The sequence below is a fragment of the Mytilus californianus genome, unplaced genomic scaffold (assembly GCF_021869535.1).
Source record: "Mytilus californianus isolate M0D057914Y unplaced genomic scaffold, xbMytCali1.0.p SCAF_20, whole genome shotgun sequence".
NCBI lineage: Eukaryota > Metazoa > Mollusca > Bivalvia > Mytilida > Mytilidae > Mytilus > Mytilus californianus.
The window spans coordinates 2,886,804-2,914,724 of NW_026262669.1; the positions used below are offsets into that span (position 1 = coordinate 2,886,804).

The following is a 27,921-nucleotide window of genomic DNA, read 5'->3' on the forward strand; positions in this document are numbered from 1 at the left end:
ATGACCACTATTGTCAACTTAGTACTATATCTGCAACTTTATATTTGCTATGAATGAACAACATGGTTGGTCTAGTGGTAGTGCTCGCCTGGAGTGCAGAAGGTAGATGTTCGATCATCGGCCGGGTCAAAAGTAAGACTTTCAAATTGGTATGTCACCCTTCACCAAGAAGCATGCAACATTAATGATTCAGAATAATAATTGATTGTTGCGGATTCAGAATATTGTGTCTTGGCAGGAAGACATGTCTTCTTGCAGACTGCTAATTTGTGAACTACCACGGTGAATGACAGACTCGGCATTTTAGAACTGATTGCTTAGTAATTCATATATTCAGTAAAGTAAAAAACACATTGTTTGTATAATATTGCCTTTTTAGTTAAGACGATGTATTTTCTGCGCTTTGATTCCTTCATTCTTGTAATTAAGGTGCCATACACAAATCTAAAAGATATGATATTTATGTAATAATTTGCTAGTTCAAAGTTATATACTTATGGATAAAAAACAAATGCATCTTTCTATTAAAAAATGTAACCTGATGCAATACTGAAAATTGTAAGTTTAATACGTATCTCCTTAACAAATAAATTACATCAGCAAAACATTTTTTTTTTATTTGACCTATTATAATCATCTGTAACGTTCGTGATAGTTACATGTTCTGTATCGGACTTTGTCCACACACAAATTTCCTGCTTAATTAAAATGTGTCTCAACTAAACAATTTTCAACCAGCATTTAAAACCTCCCCTTTTTCATAAAATATTAAACCACTAGTTTGTGTAAACAATGTATTACTTTCCTTACGATCAAAGTAGTATACAAGGACATCTAATTCCGATTATTACTTCACATGTTCTACACATCAAGTACAACTATGTCAATATTGACTATACCTTTAGTTTCACATGTCGGATCCGTTTCGGGGTATGGAAGAGTAGCTCCATTGTTAGGAGGGCTTGGTAGTAGAGGGGTTTTCACAGGTGAAGCACTCATTGGAGGCGGTGGGATTATTGGTGGGGCTGGCGGAATTGTCAGTAGAAGTGGACTTCTGATAAACAAGTGGGAATTAGGTGGATTAGGTGGACTGATCGTAGGATTAAATACAGGTATTTTTGAACTGACCATTTATTTTATGAATTTCGACGAAGCAAGACCGGCCACCAAACGCTACCTGAAAAGAATATTTAAAAATAATTTTCCTTTTCTTTTTATTGATTAGTGTTCTTGCATTGTGTGTATCGTTTTAAAACACATCTTCTTAAACGAAATGTTAACAAACAAAACAAAAAACGATGCATTTCTTATTCTTATTAATGTGTGCATTATACGAAGATGGACGTCCAGATAAATGCATATAACAAAACACGCAGTTGTCTCACGCAATTAACCCAGTGCTTATTTAAATTACCAGCAAAGCATAAAACCTGACGAACTGTTAGTCCCTGTTGGCAACATCAGGTCATTGCCAGGTTCCCCTTTCATAAAATACAAGTTTTTTTTAAGAATCAAAGTTTCAAACTCTATCAACCAAAGTTAAAGGAATAAGTTTGATAAGGGTCATATTTGGCCGCATTGTTAAGTTCAATGTTTCAGGACAGTTTAAATTTGACGAAAAGGCATGTTAGAAAGTTTAATTCTATAGCGTTGATTTGTACATCCAAAACAGGACAACAAATAAACATGTTTGCGCAATTTGACAAAATTGTCCGAATTTCAATCACATTTAGGCATAGGAAACATAGAGCGCATGCTTCGCCAAACTAAATACTATTGTCAGATATTTAAAATTTTATAATATTAGAAAAGGTCTTTTTTTGTCGACGCATGCGCTTTATGTTTCCCGTCCACAAAAAAAAATGTAAATGTTCCCGTGTTCATTGAATTTTCGTTGAAAGTCAAATTGATTGCTATTTTTCACGTTATTGAAAAAACGCAAGTATGTGAATTTTCAACAAAAATTCATACTTTCTATCGAGATATGGCATTAGCTATGTTGATTGTTATAAAGTTCAAGAATTTATAATTCGAAAGTATAGCTGCAAATAAGATATAATTTTAGCTAGAAATGGGGGCTAATTTAGGGCCTAACAGAACCTACTTCTTATGGGTAGGCTTGTCAGGCCCTACAGTAAACATTTACATTCATTTCTTGAACGGGAAACATAAACCATCTGTTTAAATCCCTTTTGGTCATATTACACCTAACATTGTATTGGATATATGCATCTCTGGATTGCAAATGCTGAAGTGTTTCAGATTTAGATTAATCAAGAAATTCGCAATAAGAATCCCGAAAATAGCTTTTGGTTGAACACAATTGCATTGAGTGCTATTTGATCAACCAAATATACGATGTAATAAATATACTTAACAACACAGCTTTTAATTGATTGATGCACATGACTTATTTCTCATATTTTTATTTATCTGTATTCTTACATTATATATCTCCTTGTTACTACACTGTACCTAAAATGAATTTGTGCCTTCTACTACTGTCTAAGGTAAGGGTGAAGGTAGGCGCCTGTTTAATCGTTTAAACTCGCTGCATTTTATGCACCTGTCCTAAGTCATGAGCCTGTTGTTCAGTGGTCGTTTGTTGATGTGGTTCATAAGTGATTCTTGTTTCTCGTTAATATATAGATTAAACCATTGGTTTTCCTGTTTCAATTGTATTACACTCATAGTCATTTTGGGGGGCCCTTGTAGCTTGCTGTTCGATGTGATCCAAGGTTCAGTGTTGAAGGCCGTACTTTGACCTATAATAGGTAATTTTTTATACATTGTGACTTGGATTGAGAGTTGTCTCATTGGTACATATCACATCGTCTTATTTATATGACGGTAAATCTACACAAAAACGCCATAGACTCTCAAGATTTGAAAAAGGACTTATTTAGTTTACCAGTTAGGGTCAGAACCATGAGGACCGTTAGTCCCCGACGATATAATCAGCTCAAAGTTATAATCCCCGTTGATAATATAATATCATATTTCGAATCAACGGATAAGACTACATCAAGCAATATTGACCATAGATACATTTGGCTATCTGTTAAAGTCATAGAGCTCAAAACATTTCATTGTATGTACACATAGGCAAATTCCAAAAATTGCTTCGGACAAATACAATTTATAAGCGTGTATTTCATCAACCAATTATACGATGTAATATACATGACAACAAATCTTGAAATTTATTTTTTTACAGGACTTTTTATTGGAGATCAACCATGGTGCACATGTAGTTTAAAATGTGCTCCAGGATAAATAAAACTAAAAAAAAACCTGTAATTTGGCACCTCTTCTCCCTGGTAGTTTAAATACTTGTTGTTCCTTGTTGCCATAGTGGGTAACAAATCAAAATTACGGTACTTCACTTGGTGGTTATGGTATTCTCGGTGGTGGCATTGCCGGTGGTGGCATTCCATGGGGTGTTAATGGTATTGTTGGAGGTGGTAGTGGACTTCTTGGTCCTATTGGTGGTTGGTGGCATTGGAGGTTTAATTGGTGGTGTTGTCACAGGACCTATCAGTGTCATTTTAGGAGGCAGCAATATTGTCGAGTTATTGGCAAAGAAGGATATTAACATAATTCAAAATGTAAGTTTGCATTTCCTGACATGTTCTATGACATTTTTTTTTTTGTAATGATATACAACCAAAGTATGTACATTGTTAGCTTAAAATACAACAAGAGATGCCCTGAGCAACATATTTTTTGTGGTCATGTATAATAGAACAGTCAATGTTTTTTCTCCCTTGAATCTATCAGATGACTTATTTGTTTGGCTCAAGCTGATCTATTCATTATCAGGTTATATCCGGTGCAGAATAATAAACTGTTAAAACAGAGATATGTCTCGCCTATTTGTTATTTTGATAATACAAATGTTGAAAATAAAATAGCAATACTTTAACATGTAAGTTATGGGAACATTCGAAGTCAATGAACCATGACTGAATGTACAAGGCTAAACAATCTCCATGGAAATGAGATGTGCCAATGCTAATACAACTGCAAACCAAATACCATTGACTTTTCATAAGTCGTTCCCTTTAAACAAACCTAAACACAAACATTAACTTGTAAACTATGTAAAAGTTTCAAAGTCAATGAACCATAATTCGAGGGTGGGGTTATATAATCTACATGGAAAAGAAAAAGGAGATAATTGATAAAACAAAAATCAGCAAACAATATAATTAAATTTATCTTATGTCAAGTTTGACTGAAAAAGTTGGAACTTTATTTATTTATTTTTTTTAATTTTCGTTTATGAATATAATTGTTATTTATGAAGTGTATAAATTCATCATAAATACAAGGCCTAGCTTATAACCACCAGAAGGTATATGGTGGGTGCGTGAGGTTTGAAAACATAATTGTTCTCTATCTTATTTAATAAAACAAAATTAGGTTTCTAAACTGTCTAAAGAATGTAACAGCATCTAATATAAACTGTCACGGTTGTTATTATGTTTTTAGTTGTATGCATTACATTAATTGCAACAGTAAAAGTAACTTTTCTTAAAAACCGGTATGTACACAGTAGAATATTGACTGAGTACTTATATGACATCGCTCGTGAAATAAACAAAGCAGTGTGGTTTTTATTTAAGTTAAGAAAATCGTATTTTTGGGAGAGAGTTTATTGTCAATTGATGGACAACCAAGTGCCGTTGATTGCTTTTGAAATGCCGACATTTTTGTTTATAAAGGTGTACAGCACACTTTGTTACTGAGTCAGATGAAAATCTTGCAATTAACAATATAATATTATTTTCAAAGACCATTATTTTTTGTATGATTCATTCAATTATCATACTTCGCAGACTCGGCATTTTTCAATTAATTGACTATTAATTTATATATCCAGTAGTGTCGGTATTGTTAATTAGGGAATTGTTTTTACCTCATAATCCGTAGAGTTAAGAAACACGCATTGTTTGTAAAACTTTTCCGTTTTAGCCATTCAATGTATTATTTTTACTGCACTTTAAATTCTGCATTCTCCTAATTTAGATCCAATACAAAAATATAAACAGAATATTGTTATGGTGTTTCAATTTATTATTTCAAACTAATGTATCAAAAATGAAATAAACAAGAATGAATATTTCTGTCAACAAAAATTTCATGCAATATTGACAATTTGTAAATTAATTCATGCATCCTTTACAAATAGTTTACAATGGTAAACTGTTTTTTTTTTGTATCCTCTGACCTAAGGGTAGGAATGCCCTTTACCGTCAGATGTCAAACGGTCATTTCCAGCTACCGTTAGCGTCAAATTGGTTAAAATGTTACCGTGATTCGTCAAAAATATCCTTATTGTGATTCATCAGAGGTCTCAAATAATTATCCGTTACCATTATTTTTGGAAAGAATTTAACGTGATTCGTCAAAATCAGTCAATTGTTGTTTATCGTCGTCAATTTAATGTTCATTTTATCGTCATGCAAAAAAAGATTTGTTTACCGTTATTCGTCATGTAGATACCCTCATTACAACGCTCACCTTATGCAGTCATATTTATTGTTCGTGATAGCTGCATGCTCTGTGTCGGACTTTGTCGAAAATCAAATCCACATAATAAGCATATGTCTGATATGAACACTTTTTTTAACCACAATTTAGGTTCATTGTTAAGAGGCCTTGGTAGACTATCCTAGTGGATCACTCATTGGAGGTGGTTGAGTTATTGGTAATGCTGGAGGAACTTTTGCTGAACACTGGTGGATCCGAAAATTAAATACAGGTATTTTAAATTGACCATGTATAATATCAATAACGACAAAGCAACAAACCGTCTACAGAAAGATACCCGAAAATAAGATTAATCAACATCTCATCTTTCCAATGTATGTGTGTTCTTTCATTTTATGTATCGTTTTATAATACATTTCCCAACATACTTTGTAACAAACGAACAAATGAAAAGATGCGTTTCAAATGAATGACTGCATTATACGAAGGTAAACGTGCTGATACATGTAAGTCCACCAAAAGGTTCCGGGTACATGAAAATCAAACAGTACTTACTTAATTTATCAGGAAGTTTTAAAACCTGATGGACTGTAACTTCCAGGTGGTATCACCAGGTCAAGAGAGGCGAAAGATACCAGAGGGACATTCAAACTCATAAGTGTAAAATACTCTGACAATGCCATGGCTAAAATGAACAAGACCAAAAGACACACAATAGCACACAAAACACAAAACACAAAACTAAAGACTGAGCAACACGAATCCCACCAAAAACTGGGGCTGATTCAGGAGCTCCGGAAGGGTAGGCAGATACTGCTCCGCAGGATAAAACAGAATATTTTGAATAATATATATATTCTACATAAAGTTCATAACAGAAGAAATAATTGAAATTCCACGGATAAACCTCCATCAACTAAACGGTTTCACTAGAGAACGAATACGTTGATACCTTTACAAATGGTTTAAGGCTGTTATTTCGATGATACAAATAATACTTAATGAAACGAACGGGCCTATGAATATACATGATATATCAATCTGTATAGACTTGAATATTGCAACGCACCTGTTCTACCTCCATTACACATATGTTGCTGTGACCGAAGATTAATTCCCAAACAATATAGTTTTTGTGTGTAAACCACATAACATAAACTGCTTGATAAACGAATTAGGTATTAAGCTCCCTTTAAAACTCTACATATACCGCCATGTCACTTTCAAAGGAGGACATCCTAGATATTGATCTTGTTATAGTTTTAAAACATTTGATTTTAATTCACTTTAGATAAGTATGCATCATTCCAAACTAAATGTTAAGTCAATGGAGTTGTTCCGCTTTGTTTCATCAAAAAAGAAAGACAACGTAAATACAAGTATCTTAGGGACGAATACATCATGCTAAATCATTATTCAAAAGAAACTGGTTATTAAATTGTATCGTATGCTAATAGTCTAACAATGAGGATCATTTTAACTTTCATCTTGTTTTCCATTCGTTTGATGTGTTTGAGCTTTGATTTTGCCATTTGACAAAGGACTTTCCGTTTTGAATTTTCCTTGGAGTTTGGTATTTGTGTTCTTTTACTTTTATGTAAACACGACACAACAACCACTGGATACGGATTTTTGAAAAAAGTTCACATTTGGTTGAATTAGTTCTTATATCTTTGTTAGAAGGTCGAAACAGTCATATGAAGTGTCATTTTTTCTTCACAATTACTAGAACACATGTTAAGACGTTGCAAACGCATTTGGCAACATTTATCATCTTTTGGAGATAAGAATTATAAGTTTTTCCGTTTTTCGTATTATAAAAAGATCGGACTAATACTTGAGTGATATATTCTTTCTAAAACATTTTATTTGAAAATATGAAATCCTAGTTAGCTATTCAAAACTGTTGTTTTATTCAAACATGACTAGCGTATCGATGATATATTGTGAAATAAAATACTCTTAAATTCATTATCCGTATGATTTGTATTCAGTTCAGCAAATAATAGGAACTCATGTCTACGAGTTTTTGTATGTACAAAAGTGATTGTCAAATAAACTTAATAAGATCAGAAGATGGCTATTATGTTTTCCTGTTTATTTATTTTAGTACACACATACTTATGTCCAATGTGTCATCGATTATTCAAACTTACAGACCAGACGCAATGTGTCATTGCTGATTCAAACGTAACGACCGTAGTCAATGTGTCATTCATGATTCTCACATACAGACCACAGTCAATGTGTCATTGATGATTCAAACTTACAGACCGTAGTCAATGATGATTCCAACTTACAGACCGCAATCAATGCTTTATTGATCATTTAAACGTACAGTCTGCAGCCAATATATCATTGATGATTCAAACTTACTGACCGCAGTCAATTGGTGATCACTCGTGTATTCTTTCTGTTAAAATACTCAAGTACTAAACATGCCACTATTACAAATTTCAGTAATGATCACGAACACGTTCTTGGATGTTATTCAAACGTAGAATTAGTATCTAACTATTTACGTGCCGAAGAATCGGATGCAGTTAATGTTCGGTTTTAGTATGCGTATCAGGCTTCAGTTAATCTATAACAATTAAACATTGTAGTATAGGGTTGTTTTTCCAATTTTGGCATACTCTAATTAAAAGTGTAAACCAGAGAATAAAGTAGTCTTATATACCTGTATGGAGTTTTTTACATTCAGAACGACAGGTGATTTTTTTTTAAAGAATCAACCTGGACGATACCAAGTTTCAATGAAATGTGCTTAAGGCATTACATAATGACCTGCATCAGGTCCGTAGTTACCATAATCGAAATGCAAAATGCAGAGTACATACACATTTTATTCGTTTGTTGTTGCCAATTGGGGTTTCACACTCCAAATGTCTATCTTGAACATAAGGTTTGTGCATAAATAATCTTTTCCTCTGTTTATTAGGCTGAAATAAATACCATTTACTCTATTAGATGACAAATATTCATGTTTTAGATAAATCTTAAAAAGAAGGGGGTATAAAATTTGATACTGATTTTCAATGTTTTAAAGAACAAATTGTATTGCCAGGTATAAGCGAGAAAAGATTTATTCTGAAAAATTCGGTAAAAATTGTAGAAAGAATAATCTGCTTTTCCGTGATTAAATTGTGGTGAAACAAGAGAAAACAATATAGCACCCATTTATGTAGCGTATATGATAAAATACTTACAAAGTGACATTTATATTGTAATTGGACAGTGATTTCTAACGTTCATATCTAGATTAATTAATGAGTTTTATTACACACTAAAAATGAACCGTTTGGGTGTTTATACCTAAATGCTGAAGAAAAGAATATCTCACTTAAAAATGATTGATAAAATAGGATATAATTCCTACAAATATTTGCAGAAAATAATATTTTTTGACGGTATATAAGTCAAATAATGCATATTTGAAGGTGTTTCTTGTCCTATAACACACCTCGTGGTGTCAGAATGGCCGACAAAAGACCTCCTTACGGTCGGGTTTTCTGTTGATTAATCCTGACACCCTTCGGTGTGTTATGCAACAGGAATACCCTAACATATGCATTATCTATAACCTGTGGAACAGCCATTGTTATGTTGTTGAAATTATAAAAATCCGATTTTCTGATGTTATGTATTATGAAATATAGTTATGTTCCGAGGTCGATATCATTAATATCAAAAACGGTACAATTTGAAGGCTAGTGTAATGTCCTTTTAAAGAATGTTTCGCGATCTAATTATTTCTTAAACTAATACAATGACATATGGATATCAGTAAATGGAACGACATTGAAATGACATAAGTAACAAAAATACACCTTACATACATAGATACAGGCCTCATCAATATACCTTGGTCCAATAATTGTGACAAGTTCTAAAGGTACAATTTGTATACACAGAGACAAGCCGCAATATACAGGTGTCCGCCAAGTATGTCAAGATTAAAATGTACAGGTCTCATACACAGATACAGGCCTCAACAACATACGGGAATCTACACACTATGTTTAATTCTTAATCTTCTAGAATAATACAAATTAAACATGTTAAAATCATTCTAATGTTTTACGCGTTTGTTGATTTACCACCATCATAGGAGGACAACCTAAACGTTTCGAAGCTATTGGTACGTAAATACGCAAAATGTTTTAAGGTAGATGCTGAAAAAGACAAACACAGAAAAACCAAATCTTTGTTAGGTTAATTTTACCTGAGGAAGTTGTTTCTTACAACCTATTAAACATAAGAAAAGGGAGTTAAATATACGAACACGTTATTAATTCTGCCAAAGTATTGACTACATATCTAATTATACTCCGGAGAGTTACATTCTACAGAAGTATCTGGTCAGTGCTAGTAAAATAAATAAACACATTATGAATTTAGAGTGTCCAAAGCAATTTTGTGGATTAATCTTCATCAAGAAGTCTCAAACTTAACACTAGAAAGCCATGAATGCATAAAATACGGAAATCAGAGCTAATTGATAAAAATTCACAAAACAATATAGTTAAATAGGTCATATTTTCCTGATTGACCTTCATCATGGACAATTAGAGCACAAATTTGGAAAACCAAGGACGTTAAAGTACTGAGATATTTGACGAAAAGGGCCGTTCATATTAGCTAAATCAATCTTGTGCAAACTTTGCAAGATGATGTTTGAAACAAAGATATCAGGTAGTCCTTAAAATAAGATGCCAAAACATTTGTCCTAGACCGCACATGTGTTGAAAAATTTATAATTTGTTTACGTTGATGAATTTAATCTTTTATAAACTAATGCTGCCGTGGGCTGATCATTGAATCGTAAAAATTTACTTCGACATTGATATATGATGACAATGTTTAATAAACATGGTTTTCACTTACTTACCTCAGACATTAAATGATTAATCATTTTTTTTAAACAATCTATAACACAAATATATGTTATTGTCACGCACACTTTGCTGATGTAATCCAAAACAGAAAACCGAAACAGTAAAAATGTATGTGTCTACTGTTAAAGATTTTCTTGCTATTGTTTACAATTTGATTATTTCTCTTTGATATTGTGCTTTAGTTATTTTATGATAAGTTTAAAATGATATGTTCAAGTGCTCTATTTCTTAATGATTAGTGCAATGTTTAAACTTACCAAAGATACAAGACTTAGTTTATAATCAACAGATGATGTACGATTTGTCTGAAACAGAAATTGCGGTGTGAAGATAATCATTGTCTTATTAGTAAGACAAGTAGGATTTCAAATTGCGATTCCTAACCTAATCACAGAGTGATCATATATATTATAAAAACTGTCTGGTTGCTGATCCATTTTCTATTATTTCAATTGCACCCATCGAAATGGAATCCAAGATACTCATCTTGTTATAGTGATAAAATAATTGACCTTTCTTCATTTTAGATAAAAGAGGGACGAAAGATACCAGAGGGACAGTCAAACTCATAGATCGAAAACAAACTGACAACGCCATGGACAAAAATAAAAAGACAAACAGACAAATAATAGTACAGATGACACAACATAGAAAACTAAAGACTAAGCAACACGAACCCCACCAAAAACTGGGGGTGATCTCAGGTGCTCCGGAAGGATAAGCAGATCCTGCTCACATGTGGCATCCGTCGTGTTGCTTATGTTATGTTATGTTCCAAGCGATTGGCATCTTTATTTACTACAAATCATTTGTAGACTGCTTCATTTTCTAGCATGGAATCAGCTACAAAAAAAATATATATATATTAAGAATGGACTTGTTTCTTTAGTTTTTATGTATCGTGTAATAAATATTGTAAGTACTCTAAAATTATATTTCAAGAAGAAAATCACAATTACAACAACTTTTATCTAGGTAGGAGAAAACATTCAAGCATGGCCCGAGAACATAGTTATTTCGTAGTGCATTTGTTTTAGACAATAAATGAAAATTAAAAAAATCCCACCTGCACTTTCTCAATAATATTTTTACAGTGTGGGTAACTACTTTTGGGACAAATTATATCAGAATTATAGAAACCTACATCAGCTCTAAGTAAAAAACAATGGACAGTTTTGTTACGGGTGTCTTGAATTCTTTTGACAGCTTCCAAAATACTGTCTGGTTGCTGATCCATTTTTGTGCACCCGTCGAAATGGAATCCAAGATACTCATCTTGTTATAGTTTAAAATAATTGACTTTTCTTCATTTTAGATAAAAGAGGGACAAAAGATACCAGAGGGGACAGTCAAACTCATAGATCGAAAACAAACTGACAACGCCATGGCCAAAAATTAAAAGACAAACAGACAAATAATAGTACAGATGACACTACATAGAAAACCAAAGTCTAAGCAACACGAACCCCACCAAAAACCGGGGGATGATCTCAGGTGATCCGGAAGGGTAAGTAGATCCTGCTCCACATGTGGCACCCGTCGTGTTGCTAATGTTATTACAAATCAGGTAAATAGTCTAATTCGGAAAGTCACATTCGTGATAAGGGAGGGTATTGTAGTTACGACATAAGGAACATATCCGATATCATCTGTGAAACGGTTATTTCATAACGGTCAACCAACTCGTGATGGCGTCCGTAAAATTTACGAAAGGATGACTTCAACTTCATCATTTGGAACTCTTGGTTTAATAGCTTCCTTGTGAGCAGCAATCCTCTATCAAGGAAATCATGATAGGAAACACAAACCCGGGAATATCGTATCAATTGGGAGATATATACTCCGTATGCAGGCGTAAGTATTTCCCATTCCAAATTAAATGACAGATTGATAGAATTGTTCCTTCTTTTTTATGTGGACAACGTCAATACAAGTATCTTGTCTTAGGGAGGGATACATCATACTTGTTAAAATTCACTCTGCTTTAAATAAAAATTTAACTTAAACAGACATTGTCAAAATGTATGACTTCTTGATTGACAACATATTTGTTACTTTTGGAGGACTTCATTTCCCAACAAACAATTGGCATTGCAATTAGTGGGAACCTACTGTGTTCCTCTTCTAGCCGACTTGTTTCTTTATTTATGTGAGGCTCCATACTACAGGAGCTTCTTAAGACGAATATTTTGTTTTAAGATTCGGCATCGTTTGGCTTCTCTTTTAAAATGCCTTGCTAAACACTGTGATATAAAAACTCAGCAACTTTTTGTTATCTTTTTTGTCCCGTCTGTGCATTGTTTCATATCTTAACAAATAAGGTGTTTTTCCTCTTAATTGCCATACTCCATTTTTGAATCAAGTACATAAGCAAACATGAAAGACAAAAAAAAACAAAAAACAAGTGACGACAAAGCGATGAAGTCAAAAACACGGATTTTGATAGTCTTATTAACATTACAATCGCTGTTCTACGAAACTATTGTATCCTTTGATTTATATTTAAAGAGAGACAAAACATACTTAAGGAATATTCGAACTCATATTTCATTTTTCCTGATGTACTTTTTAGAGTGTCTATATGCGGTTTTGTTTTTCTATGTTGGTATAGTTATTTGTTTTATTGTGATTAAGATTATAACACATATGTTTACTGCTGTACCACATTTTTTGACATGTTTACCTATTATATCTGTTAGTTCTGGTCACAATGATTTTCAATATAATGAAATTGTATGCGACTGTCATGCGGGTGAGAGGTTTAGCTGGTTTTAAAACCAGGTTTAATTCACCATTTTCTACACGAGAAAATGCCTTTTCAAAGTCAGGAATATGACAGTTGTTTATCTTTCGTTTAATGTGTTTGAGCTTTTAATTTTGCCGTTTGATAAAGGAATTTTCGATTTGAAATTTTCTTGGAGTTCGGTATTTTTGTTATTTTACTTTTTGATATGACAAATTTCTATCGGCCGAGATCAATATCACTTGTATTAAAATCAGTACAGTTTGAAAACGAACGTTTTTTGTTTTGTTTTGTTTTTTCCCTAAACCCTTTGTTGATTATCTTCAACTAATCTTGTCTTTATTAATATAAAAAATGCTATAGGCCGAGACCAACTTTTTCATAAGAATGCAGATGAGTTACTTTGTTTAGTTAATCTAGTGAGACTGTCAGCGCAAACTTAAAAAGATTGAATACAAAATTAAAAAAAACAATCTGATGAGTTATTTAATCAATAAAACGAGTATGGCATTCAATGACAAATGTAACAAAAGGGCATATTAGATACACATATACAATATTAACAGTAGATGGGTGTCTACACGTTATGTCTAGTTCAAATTGTTCTCAAATAAAACAAAACATAATCATTTATTTATTAGATCCATCTGAAGCGCGTTTGTTGATATACCGTCACAGAGACGATGTACTTGTTGATACGTTTAAAGTTCTTCATTGGTCAAATAAAGATTGAATATGACAATTTAAAACAATTTGGAACTTGTACATGAATGTGTAATATAAAACTGACATATTCTAAAATACAAAGAATATTTTTTTTGTATAACAAAAATATAATCTGATGCAATAGTTTAAATAACAGGACTGTCCTTTAACAAATGGCTTACATCTGCAAATTATTTCTGTATGCGTTGACCTGATATAGTCATCTGTAAAGTAAGTGATAGTTGCGTGATCCGTATCGGACGTTGTTCAAAAACAAATACGCTTAATCATTATATGTTTTTAGCTACATTTCTTAACCACAATTTCAAACTTGTACTTTTTTCATAATATATCAAATGACCTTCTTGGATTTTTTTACTGTCAAATCACATCTCTTCCGGTGCAAAAATTACAGATAGCAGTATTATAATGTCTGAAGGGTGACACATAATACACTATACATTTGAATATACATGGCATAGATCCTGGGCTCCCTGGCTTTATATGGAATTAATGGTAGTTATATGACTTCTAAATGGTTTAAAGGTTTTTTTGTGACAAGATGATAAATCAGGATTATAGAAAAAATAACGTAGTCACGTTAACAAATATGCAAACTATACACATGTTAATCTTAATAGTCAGTACAAAATCAGGTTAAGACAGCTAAGGGTATAACTAATGATAAATCTAATTGAACATGTTAAATGTTGAAAGAAAAACATGTGTAATGCCACAAATATAAATGAACCTTTCTATGGATGCCTTACGTAGTTTAAGATAATTAATACAGATTTTCTGAGAATAATTTGTAACATTTTAATTGGCGTAATATCTCGTTTTAGGTAACAACAACACGAAAAAGGCATAAGCTACGGTCATACAATTTGACTCAGTACTTTGAATACACAAATAGTGCTGCAAACACCAAATCTAGTAATTTGAATGGATTATTTCTGAGTCTGAATACGACAATAGTACTTGAAATATTTATGACCGCAAGACCTAACATGAAATGTATGAAAATTAATAAAGATGTAAAATAAAGATAGTTACACACCAACTTCCATTTCTGTGCTTGTACACACTCACATTTATCATCTGGATGTGTTATTTTACCTCAACATCTCTTATGTCATGGGTAAAAAACAAATTGTTTTATCTGTTGTACTTTTTAAAGAAAGCACTTCCTGTTAAAATCTAGTGTCTTTTGCTTAGGTTTGAACTCAACATAGAACTAAGTGAGGAAAGTATAAAATTACATTTCTTTGAAAATGTGTTCAAAGTAAAACTTGGTAGTCAATTGATTAAGTATACTTATTAATAATGAAGATCAATAGACGTAGGCACATAATACATACAATAATAACTTAGTATAACTTTTGTTATAATTATCAAAAGAAAACTAAGTTTTAAAGTATTAAGTTCTACCTCTAGATATGCACGTACAATATTTAGATCTAATCAATGTGGAAAAAAGTAGCATGGACAATTATCCCCTATTAGCCTTCACCAGTTTGTTTCAAACTATTTCAGTTCTTATGCATTCTACGCTTTCAAATATGCGGCTTTGATCGTTCCATCACCAGTTAATTTTGATATTTGGACCTTCTGCCATTTATACAAAAGCTGTTGGATATCCATCACATTTGCACGAAGTTTCATTTAATACTGCTTTTCAAAACGCCACTCTATGTACATCTGGTGTTTAGAAACCACTGTTACAAACCCCTAATCAAACCAATACAAACTACAGCTATACGGATATTGCCAGTCACAGACTTTTCAAACCAGTTCGCATTTGCAACGATTAAAAGAAAAACAGATCCTTTCCAAAAAATTTATTTGCCAACAAAAGTCTTGATGACAAGAATAAGGGCAATATCATTTACCATAAATCAGAACATCCTTATTTAAACACTAATCTGTAACTATCATTTTGTAAACCTATGCCAAACCAGTTGCAACTTATATTTCAATTACATACACGTAGTGCAGGATATCAATAATACATGTTCAGGTCTTAACGTCTAGATGGCATGTATGCTAGTTCCCCATTCATATATAATTCGACTGGCAAGGTTATTACTGGTGACCTAAGTATTGTCAATAACACTTATCTGTGAAAAGAATTAACCAAGCACCGAAATATTGTGAGACTCAATCCATCAGTAAGAAACACACTTTTAAATACTAATGGATTCCGTTGAGGATAATACCAATCATTTGAATATACATGAGAAAGAATACGTAAATACTGTTTTGGAATGAATAAAGGATGTGAAGTCGTTGATACAAACCAGAATAAAGGAGACAAAAAACTGAATAGGTCCATGAATACACATGCTACACCATGTAAAGAAAAAAATGGAAAGCACCTGTCCTACCTCTATCATGTCTATGACACATATGTTGTTGTCCTCGGGATATAGGTCCAAACAACATAAACTGCTCGATAAATGAATGAGGTATTGACAATTCACTTGGAAACTCTACATATACCCCCATGATACTTCCAAAGCAGGACATTGTAGGTTTGTAATATGTTCCTTTGGTTTTCATCCAAAAATAAAGAATTGCATTTTTCTTTACTGTGTGTGAATATGATCTACAACCGTAAAGCCTTGGTTGCTGAAAAATGTCTTCGTGTGCCCAATAATTCTTTTACAGATAAGTTTCTCCATAATTTTACACTGGATGCTTGTGAGACTAACTGCACGATAGATAGATGCTGATTTGTATATCACCCATCTTAAAAAAAGCAGTGATTAATGCAATTTTCTAATCCTCCGGTACATACAAATGAACTATTACCGATCATGCATAGAGGTTTGTCCAAAACAGAGGCTAATATAGAGATTTAGATGAACTGTATCTGAACCAGGTAATTTGGTTATTTTTAAACGTTGTAACAATTTACTGACTTCTTTTGAAATACATAATTCGCCTCTAGATGGCTGGATGTAATCTATATGATCCATTACTGGCATATTTTTACCATTTTTAAAAGTGAAAACACTGCTAAATTATCATCAAGAACTTCTGTTTTGTCTGAGTAACTGCTAGTCACTTAAAACGTGTTATGTTGTGTCTTATGTAGCTCTGATGCACCCGGTTTTGAATTTCTTTTAACATTAACATATATCTAAAAAATGTTACTGTACTATAAGTTTTCGCCTTTTCTGCAACTTCACTTTTTATGTTGTTTCTCTCTTTTCCTGTTATTTTTTTTACCTTGTTTCTTGTCCTGTAAAATTTCCGATAACTCTTTTTTTTTCCATGTAGCGTTCTCATAAGATCTCCTTCTTCTGTTTTGTCTAAAACGATGTCTAAATGCTTGGTAAACAACGAAAACTCACCAGCTGTAGGATTTTGTGTGAGACTATCAACTTTACATCTATAATGACTTATTCCAGATGTACGTTCAGGCGAACTTTGAATTTCTTCGTCAGACATGAAGTAAAAGAAAATAAAACATACTTTATCAGCAATCTAACGAGTAGAATGCAAACCATCGAATGATTTTAACTTATAAAAAAAACTTGAAACAAGTTAATGACACTTTATTGGCAAACGTACCAAACATAAGTTGCAGTAAAAAGAATAACAAAAATATTGAACTCAATGGAACATTCAAAACGGAAAGTCCTTTAACAAATGAAAAAATCAAAAGCTCAAACATTCGAACGAATTGAAAACAACTGTCATATTACCGAATTGTTAAATGAATACTTGATTGGTCTCTGCAAAGTTAACAATTGTATCAGTATTTGAAATTAGTGAAAACGACGAACAAATACAAATTTGTATTGTAACTTTGACATGTTATTTCTAAAGTAAAAGTATAAATACCCTTTATAAATGTGTATAGCGCGCACGATTTCGTTGTATTTAACCAATGTTAACACGATTGACTCTTATTCAAAAATAATAAAAACTTGAATATGAACATTTCCTGTAATTAAAAATATGGGTCGTGCTTACCTTATGGAGAAGTGCATATATATTCATAGTAAAAAAAGGCGCTTGTTGGAAATGCGTAATTGCATTCTGAAATATATTTAAGAATGATATGCTAAAATAAATGACTCTAAATGAACCAATGATTTAAATCATTTGTGATTTGACAAAGATAGATACTTTTAAACATTTTAATAAATATTAACGGTATGTGTTACTTCTCTGAACAACTGAAACAATACAAACATATACCAGTAAACAGTTTGACCAGAATATCATTTATATGCCATTATGTTCTGTTTGCTAATATAGGTTGTGTACTCATAATACGTGTATGCTATTACAGTGGTATTTTTACTTAGGTGAATGTTCATTTACAAAAGGTATTAGTAAACCACATAATAAAAAATATACCGAACTCCAAGGTAAATTCAAAAATGGAATTTCATATAAAAGTACACAACAAAACGACCATAGCAAAGACTGGAGATCAACTGGCATATTTCTGACTTAATACAGACATTTTCTCAAAGAGAAGTGTGGGTTAAACCATATGCAAACTTTACCTCTCACTAATGAGTAAATGTGTAAAGGTCAGTTATATTGACAACATTGTGCGAGAATCCCAAACAGACATAATTGGTTAACCTTACAATGATTTGGATCCAGCAGCACACACTTTTATATATATACATCATATATATACAACATCACTGAATTAAATATACAAACCCAGATACAATTAAATTTAAAAACGACACCAACTAAAAAAACTGGTTAAAGTTCATGTGTTTAATATTATCTAGTGCAGTATTGTAAGGCATAATGACAGATACACATTCCGTGATAAAGTACAAATTAAGTAAAATATAAACACAAGAGTACACAAAATTAGAATTATACTATAAAAGCTAACATACAGAACATATGCTAAATATATTTACAACCACTGGGTCGATGCCACTGCTCTTGGAGATATCCTACCCAAGGGTATCAACCGACCAATAGTCGACATTTGCGTGTTATGCATCATCATTAATACGGTCATTATAAATCAACTGTTAACAAAACATTGATTTTTGTTAAATACTAAGAATTGACTTGCCATGGAATAGACAACCTAGTCTGTATTTGGCTCAACCTTTTGAAATGTTTGGTTCTAAATGCTCATCAACTTCGTACTGTATTTTGCGTTCTAACTGCTTTGATTCGAGCGTCACTGATGAGTCTTGTGTAGACGAAACGTGCATATGGTGTACACTATTCAAATCCTGAAAAATTCGAGAGGTCATACAAATAAATAGTTTATACCTGACAAATAATATGCCTATTCTTCTGATTTGAATGATACCAAACATAGACATAATCACTCATTGGGTATCTTGATTGCACATTGTGTCTATGAGTATGTATATAAAACAGCATGGTCATCAGTTATTTCTTGGAAATAGAATATAGAAGCGGTACAGAAGTTGTTTGCTTGTATCTCAAAATTATTCAGATAAAAACAAATTGAGGTGACCATATTTCTTGAAATATTGATTCTTCCCTAGCAAGGACCTTCTATCTCCTGTTTGCTTTGAGATTTGAATTCTTTCATCACACTATTCTTGACACTTGTTCTGCAAAATGATTTGATATTTTACATATAGCTCAATATTGATGACTAGTAATGTGAACGCACTTTTCCGATCTGTCAACCTTCAACCTTTGACTTCCTGTAAGCCGACACATACATTCATGACTAAAAACGAGTATTCAGATAATAGTATATGAACAGTGAGCAAACAGCCTGAATAATTATATAACTATTACAACGACAATGACTGCACCACAGTTTAACAATCGATATGTGTATATTTGTTGTTTTATATGTTGGTATCAAATGAGTTTTAATTACAATTCTACGTATTTTTGTTTTTTCTCTGGTAGCAGTAGGAAAACTGCATGCTACATAGATATAAGAAGATGTGGTATGAGTGTCAATGAGACAACTCTCCATCCAAGTCAAAATTTATAAAAGTAAACCATTATAGGTCACAGTACGGTCTTCAACACGGAGCCTTGGCTCACACCGAACAGTAAGCTATAAAGGGCCCCCAAAATTACTAGTGTAAAACCATTCAAACGGGAATACATGTCTTTTTTAATATATGTCTTCAGTTGCTGGACATGTTATGGTTACATTCTAGATGAAATCTTAATATTGTAATTTCGTCGAATACGCAACCATACACAACAAAGGGATCACTATCTGTCCTCCATGTCAGCGTCACAAACATTTGATTTTCACTTATTTCAGAACATTGTTGGAGAAAACACCTGCTTTATGGCAATACAGTGTCATCCCAATATTGATCAAAGAAGCCCTATTCTAGGCAAGAAGAAAATTTAAAGGATATTTACATAACTTGATAATCTGTCCCAGCTCCCGAAGGTTGTTTATACTGTACTCATTTTGTCTACTTTTTAATGCCATTTTGTAAAACTAATAACCCTTTTGCATCCAAATTTAGTATTTTCTTGATTAAAACTAACTGAGATAATTAAAACAAGATCAGCAATTAACATAAGTTTAGTTTTTATTTTATTTTATTTTTTTTTTATTTTTTTGTATTTTGACTATCTTTGGTCTTTTAACAACATATTATCCAGTGAAAAAACAGCTGATTCATCTAATAAAAATTCTAGTCAAATATGAACAACAAAGAAAATAGTGTGCATAATCTTTTTCTTGGACACAAAAACTACACTTATCTGTCTTAGTTTTTTTTCACTGCAATACAATGTTTTTTGTTTTGTTGCAACAATATACATAATATTTATTGTATAATTTCAATCTAGAAATGTTTAATTTATTTTCAGTCAGATATTCAACAATGACTTGGTACAGTGAATTCATATTTAGGGTTTCTTGTATTTCGAGGATTCTATACCATCTGCTTATCTCCTAGATCGCTCTATTGTTATACTTATTTTTGATTATACATACATTTGTAAAATTGCTTTTGTTATCAATAAAAAAAAACATAAAAACGTCAAAATTACCATCATGTTTATCTTAAATTGTTAATTTATGGTAAGACGATGACGAATTGCTCGCATGTTGTCAATAAATATATAAGCTTCATCATTGTTTATGCTTTATTGTATTTTATTGAAAACAAAACATGATCTTATAAGATTCAGGCCTTTAACAATAGACAAATTTAGCTGAATCATGTAATACCGAAATGCCAATAAAGGAATTGGGAAATGCAAAAATGTGTAAGTTGATCATAGTTTCCTTTGCTTCTATGTGGTTTGTTAAAGTGTGTGTTTTTATTAGGATGTTATATTTTATAACAATAACATTAAAAAAAATCAGGTTAAAGCACCCTGAAATCTACCTTAAACGACTATCTGTCGTTATAGAAATAGACGTATGCATAAACAAAATACAGGTGTCCACCATATATGTTAAGTTAAAATGTACAAGTCGCATACACACATACATTCCCAAATAATATACAGATATCCACAAACTATGTCTAATTCGAAATCTTCTAGAAGTAAACACACTATAATCCCTTTATTAAGTAAATGCGTCTGAAGCGCATTTCGTGATTCTTCGTGACTTTTCGAGTCTCGGGTCAAATACAGCTAACCTCGAATCTATAACAGGGTCAATACAGAAACAGCCAGTTAATGACACTATAATAAATGATATGTTATGGTCTTTTTTTTTTTTCGAAAATTTCAATTCCAATGTAGAAAAAAGTAGTTTAGACATTGCATGCCTTTTAACATATTTTCTTCCTTGACATTCATCAGGAACGTAGAGCAAGCATGTGTAAAACCAAGGATTTTAAAGTAGTGCTGAAAAAGATAAATGAAAAAAAGGTCCCTAAATAAAATTGAGAATGGAAATGGGGAATGCGTCAAAGAGACAACAACCCGACCATAGAACAGACAACAGCAGAAGGTCACCAACAGGTCTTCAATGCAGCGAGAAATTCCCGCACCCGGAGGCGTCCTTCAGCTGGCCCCTAAACAAATATATATACTAGTTCAGTGATAATGAACGCCATACTAAACTCCAAATTGTACACAAGAAACTAAAATTAAAAATAATACAAGACTAACAAAGGCTAGAGGTTTCTGACTTGGGACAGGCGCAAAATGCGGCGGGGTTAAACATGTTTATGAGATCTCAACCCTTCCCCTATACCTCTAGCCAATGTAGAAAAGTAAACGCATAACAATACGCACATTAAAATTCAGTTCAAGAGAAGTCCGAATCTGATGTCAGAAGATGTAACCAAAGAAAATAAACAAAATGACAATAATACATAAATAACAACAGACTACTAGCAGTTAACTGACATGCCAGCTCCAGACTTCAATTAAACTGATTGAAAGATTATGTCTTCATCATATGAAGTATGAATCCAAGACAAACTTTGCATGATGTTTTTTTAAACAAAGATACCAGATATTTCTTCAACTAAGATATTGAAAAAATGTTAAAAAACTGTAAATATGTTGAACAAATCATTGCTCTTTAGTTCTAAAGTAAATATTTCAAATGTTAAAGCTGTCTTGGGCTGATCATCAAATTCTACAAAATTACTTCGAGATTGATGTATGATGACAATGTTTAATAATTATTGTTAACACTAAATAACCGCAGACGTTAAATGATAAATCTTTCAAACACTCTAGTACATGAAACACCGTTATCACGGATATATGTCATGTTAACAAACACTTTGCTGGTGTAATCCAGCACAGAAAGCAGGAACAGTAAACACGGATTTATATACAGTTATATATTGTCTTCCTTTTTTTTTTTTTACAGTTTATATATTTCTTTTGAGTATTTTGATTAACTATCTCTATAATCACAAATAATAACTTAAAAATGATATGTTTAAGTGCTCTATTGTATAGCTCATCATAGATACCATACTTTGGTATTTATAAACTATCTAATAATTGAACATGTATGTAATATAAACGTGTTAGATAATGGAGCTATTTCAATTGCACCATTTGTAATTGTTTAGGACTAGTTAAAGTAATGTAATCACTGAGGAATAAGGAAGTAAAGAGTCGAACTTTGTTTGGCGTTATATGTCAACTTCTGTAAAATAAAAAAGTTGCAAAATTTTGTTTAAAAACAACCTTTTTGTGAAGGTAAGTCAATTCCAAATGATGGACGACCTAATGATTTCATCAATTTTAAAAAACGAAAAATGTTTGTAAAACTTTTTTTTAAGTTCTTATAATAGTTGGACGAATGTCAAGTATTTGTATAAAATCTGTATCAAGTACCCTTTATTTTTTATATAATCTATTGATAAAGTGAATAAACTCATCATAGATACCAGGATTGAAATTTTATTTTTGCGCCAGACGCGCGTTTCGTCTACATAAGACTCATTAGTGACGCTCGTATAATATTTGGGCGATGTAATTTCTGCGCTTTAAATTCTTCCTTCTTCATATTAAGATCCCAGACTTAAAGATATGGTACGTTTGTATCAATCTCTTTTTTTTTCAAATTAATGTATAAATTATAAAGAAATGTCTTTTCATAAAACATATAATCTGATGCAATAGTGACAGGTTAATACTTTTCTCGTTTACAACTTGCTTATATCAGCAAAATATGGTATTATTCATTGATCTAATAAAGTCATCTTTAATGTTCGTGATAGCTGCATGCTCTGTGTCGGACTTTGTCCAACAACAACAAAAACTGCTCAACATACGAATGAACTTAACACCTTTAAACCACAATTAAAAAACTCTTCTATTTCATAATATATCATACCACTGTTTTTTTCCCTAAGCTATGTATTACGTGTCTTACGATAAAAGCAGTATAAAAAGACATACCGATCCGAATATTACTTCACATCTTCAACAGATCAAGTAAAACCATGTCAATGTTGACTCTACTTTTAGTTTCAATAGTCGGATACGTTTCGGCGTCTTGCAAAGCAAGTTCATTGTTAGGAGGACTTGGTAGTAGTGGAGTTGTCAATGGTGGAGCACTTATTGGAGGTGGTGGAGTTATTGGTGGAGCTGGTGGAATTGTCAGTGGTGGAGGACTTCTGCTAAACACTGGTGGATTAGGTGGAGTGATCGGAGGAATAAATACAGGTAATCTTTAATTGACCATTTATTTTGACGCCGAAACAAGAATACTCTATGAAAAAAAACTTTAACAATATCTTTAAAATATTTGAGTTGTAACACGTGTATGAGATTTTATAATAATACTTTAATTAAAAAGAAATCAATAAAAAAAAATGCATTTTTAAATATTTATATGCCTTGTATGAAGGTAGACGTCCTGATGAACGTCAATAAATCCCGAAAAAAACATATGTCGCACAATATGCACCAAGTGCAATTTTAGATAAATTACCAGCAAGGCTAAAAGCGTGATGGCCTGTTAATCTCTTTTGGAATCATCGGGTCATTGTCATGTTTTATAGATTAGAGGAATGTTTTAGAGAATCTAAGAATCAAACTGCATTGACCCGAAATAAAAGGAGTAAGTTCGATACGGGCCACATTTCACCCCATCATAAGGTTCAATGATTCACGATAGAAGAAATCTTTTAAGTTGACGAATAGGTCTATACAAAATGTTATCCAATGGCTCGATGTTTACACCCTAACAGGCCAACAAATAGAGGTGTAGCTAAATTTTACAAAGTTGTCGTAATTTCAATATCATTTAGTCATAAGAAAACTAAATATTCTAGTGTAAAATTTTATAACACATATTATTGAAAACGATATATGTGTCGAAAATGCAAAACCGTCACTTTTTTCGAATTTGACCTACCAAATTTAGACTTATTACCGTATTGTTACGAACATGAGCAACACGATGGGTGCTACAATGAGCAGGATCTACTTACCCATCCGCAACACCAGATATCACCCCCAGTTTTTGGTTGGGCTTGTGTTGTTTATTTTTGAATGTTCCTTTGGAATCCTTCGCCTCTCTTTCGTGAACGCATGCGCTCTATATTGCCTGTTTTAGTAATGATTGCAAACGTGTTTAATGAATTTCAATGGAAAAACATACTGACTGCAATTTGTTGACGTCATAAAAAAAAAACGTAATTTTTCAACAAAAAAGACAGACTTTCTATGTAGTTTGTGTATTAGCTATGAATGACTGTTATATTGGTCAATACATCTAAATTGTAGCGAGAAATGAGGGGTGCTGTAGGGCCTGATCGAACCTAACTCTTTTGCTATAGGATTGAATCCATCTTGGTCATAGATCCTAACATTGTATTGGATATACACATATCTGGATTTCGAATGTTTCCTTCTGAATGTTTCTGATTCTGATTAATCAAGAAATTCAAATGTGAATCCCAAAATCGCTTTTAGAGGTATACTATTGCATCGAGTATTATTGCTTCAGTACATTTACAAAATATAATTAACATCAAACAATAAATTTCTGAATTGATTTATTGACAGGACTTGGAGGTCAACCATGGTGCACATGCAGTTTGAAATGTGCTCCAGGACAGATCAAATTCAACAAGAACTGTAACTTGGCACCTCTCCTTCCTGGTAGTTTGAATACTTGTTGTTCCTTATTGCCATGGTGGGTTACCAACCAGAATTACGGTGCTTCCTTAGGAGGTGCTGGTATCATTGGTGGTGGAGGTATTATCGGTGGAGTGAGTGGTATTTTAGGAGGTGGTAGTGGACTTCTTGGTCCAATCGGTGGTATTGGAGGTCCAATTGGTGGTGTTGTCACAGGACCTGTCAGTGCCATTGGAGGAGGCAGCAATGTTGTCAGTGGACCAATTGGTAAAGGAGGATATTATTAAGTATTTGAAATGTAAGTTTATATATTTTTTGCTATATATGATCTATGTAATTAAGTATTCCATCTGTATTACAAGTGGATGTACATCGCTAATCGTACATACTCCGACAAACGTTTTTTTTTTTCTTGTCATGTATAAGCTTTCACACTAAGACGTTCGAGGTATATAATTGTTGTACAAATTCTGAATGATTCTTGTTTTGCCTTGGCACAACATAGAAGTTTGTGTGCAATTCCAATTAAAAGATATGCTTTTAACATGAAACCTATTATAAAATTGGCACTGTTCAAAGGGTTAATTTCACCTGTATTATCGATAGTGTGTACATCCTGCCCTATATTTAATTCAAGAAAACCTGAGCAATGCTTTTTTCCGTTGATTATTAGGAGGGACATCATTTTCAAGGGGACAATCAAGGGTTTTCTGATTTGTATCTATATCAAATAATTACGTTAAGTAAGTATGTGGTCTTTGTGTTGTTTAAATAAATCCAGTGCAGAATTAGGCTCTAGCATAATAACGTCTACATTCTGACATACAATAGACATGATAGACTATCAGATTGTATATGACCTATTTTTTTTTTTCTTTGTATTTGATAGTTGCAGGGCTTTTAAATGTTTTAGTAACAGTTACATAAATATATCTAATTAGAAACAAAATTTTTTAACCCATAAGTCGTTATCGTCAGAACAATATTAGGAAAGATAACTAAGGGTCTAATTTACAACACATCAACTAAACTGCTAGAAAAAAAAAACTTGTTGTGTCACATACATGTGGGACTCCAATAAAACATTAAACATATTAATTAGTGTATTTTCTCATTATAGATACTCAAGAACACAAAGACTACCTGTTGTGATATGTTTGTTATTAGTAGTGATTTATAAATATAATTACCAACCGATTTCCATGTTTATTTTTGTTAACAATCACATGCTGTGTGTTGGGTGTATAATTATTATTCTGTTAATTTGACCTCTACATTTTGAAAGTGTTGTCCGTCATAGGAAAAGTCAACAAAACGAAAATAGACAACAAAATTTTACAGACTTGACAAACCAACCTAGGGTGATATGTTATGCTGCAAAAAGAAAATCACATCCTCCTTAGCTGGAAGTTAGTTTATCGAGCTAAGGCGTTTACTTTCTAGGGAAAATATAGACTTATACTAGTTTGTGTTTCGTCATGTTAGTGCGTATAGTAAAATGTTGTATACAAAAAAGTAAAATCACAAAAATACTGAACTCCGCGGAAAATTCAAAACGGAAAGTTCATAATCAAATGCCTAAATCAAAAGCTCAAACACATAAAACGAATGAACAACAACTGTCATAATCCTGACTTGGTACAGAAATTTCTTATCTAGAAACTGGTGGATCAAACCTATTTTTACAGCCAGCAAAACCTCTCACTTGTATGACAGTTGCATCAAATACCATTATATTGACATCAATGTGTGAACAAAACAAACAGACACAATAGGTAAATATGTCAAAAATAGGGATACAGCAGTCAACATTGTGCTCTAATCGTAATCCCTATAAAAACAAACAAATATGTAACAATGAAGCACAAAAAGGTATTTTACATAGGTAATACTGGCTTATTATACAAACTGGAGGAGTTAAGCAAACAATACATGCACATAATATAATAAAGCTTGTAGAATGATGATTAAAAGAAAATTTCTTCTTGCTCATTATCATACTATGTCTCTTCCTCGTCGATCAAAAAGTTTTAAACATCGGTAAGTAACTGTCACCTTTATTTAGGCCACATATCTTACAACCAACAACTTCCACGTCGTTTCAAAACACAAACCCCTGGACATGGGACTTGGCTAGTTGTGCGCATGTTTTTTGTTTGAAAGTCAAACGAATTATTCAAAGTGTTGTCTGTCGACATATTACTAGAACGCATACTTTAGCGTTGTAAGGCTATAGGTTGTATTGGTAATTTTGTGGTGATATTGTTTAATGTTTTAAGTGTTTTTTGTTTCTGTTGCTCCCTTTGAACAAATCATCAATGTTGTTTTAATTTCATATATTCCATTATCCATTTTCAAAACAAAATCAGTAATAATAATAAAAACGTAGTTGATGTTATAAGAAATGAGTTAGTACAAATTATCTCAGTGCTAAATACATCAGAATTTACCGACTAGTAAATAAGCTACCGATTAGTGTATGTATCGAGCTTAAGTTGAATTAGAATACGAAAAATGCAGTGGCATGCATTTTGAATAGAACAAAGCTGT

The 27,921-nt window shown here is 32.4% G+C and overlaps 2 protein-coding genes across 14 annotated transcripts in view; both read left to right on the forward strand.

Annotated features, from left to right (window-relative positions):
* The window catches only part of LOC127731700 (uncharacterized), a 220,832-nt gene that overhangs the window by 172,629 nt on the left and 20,282 nt on the right, over window positions 1-27,921 (forward strand). The gene's annotated exons all lie outside the window — the stretch shown is intronic.
* LOC127731702 (uncharacterized) lies at window positions 23,701-26,561 on the forward strand. Its single transcript, XM_052240511.1, has 3 exons — window positions 23,701-23,952; window positions 25,300-25,669; window positions 26,492-26,561. The coding sequence occupies exons 1-2, from the start codon at window positions 23,730-23,732 to the stop codon at window positions 25,656-25,658; spliced, it is 582 nt and encodes a 193-aa protein (XP_052096471.1). The 5' UTR covers window positions 23,701-23,729; the 3' UTR covers window positions 25,659-25,669; window positions 26,492-26,561.

Excerpts from the sequence above, each read along its gene's own strand:
- LOC127731702 (XM_052240511.1), top strand. The coding sequence starts at position 23,730 with ATGTCAATGTTGACTCTACTTTTAGTTTCAATAGTCGGATACGTTTCG. Across the intron at positions 23,953-25,299 it reads GATCGGAGGAATAAATACAG|GACTTGGAGGTCAACCATGG; the intron begins GTAATCTTTAAT and ends ATTTATTGACAG.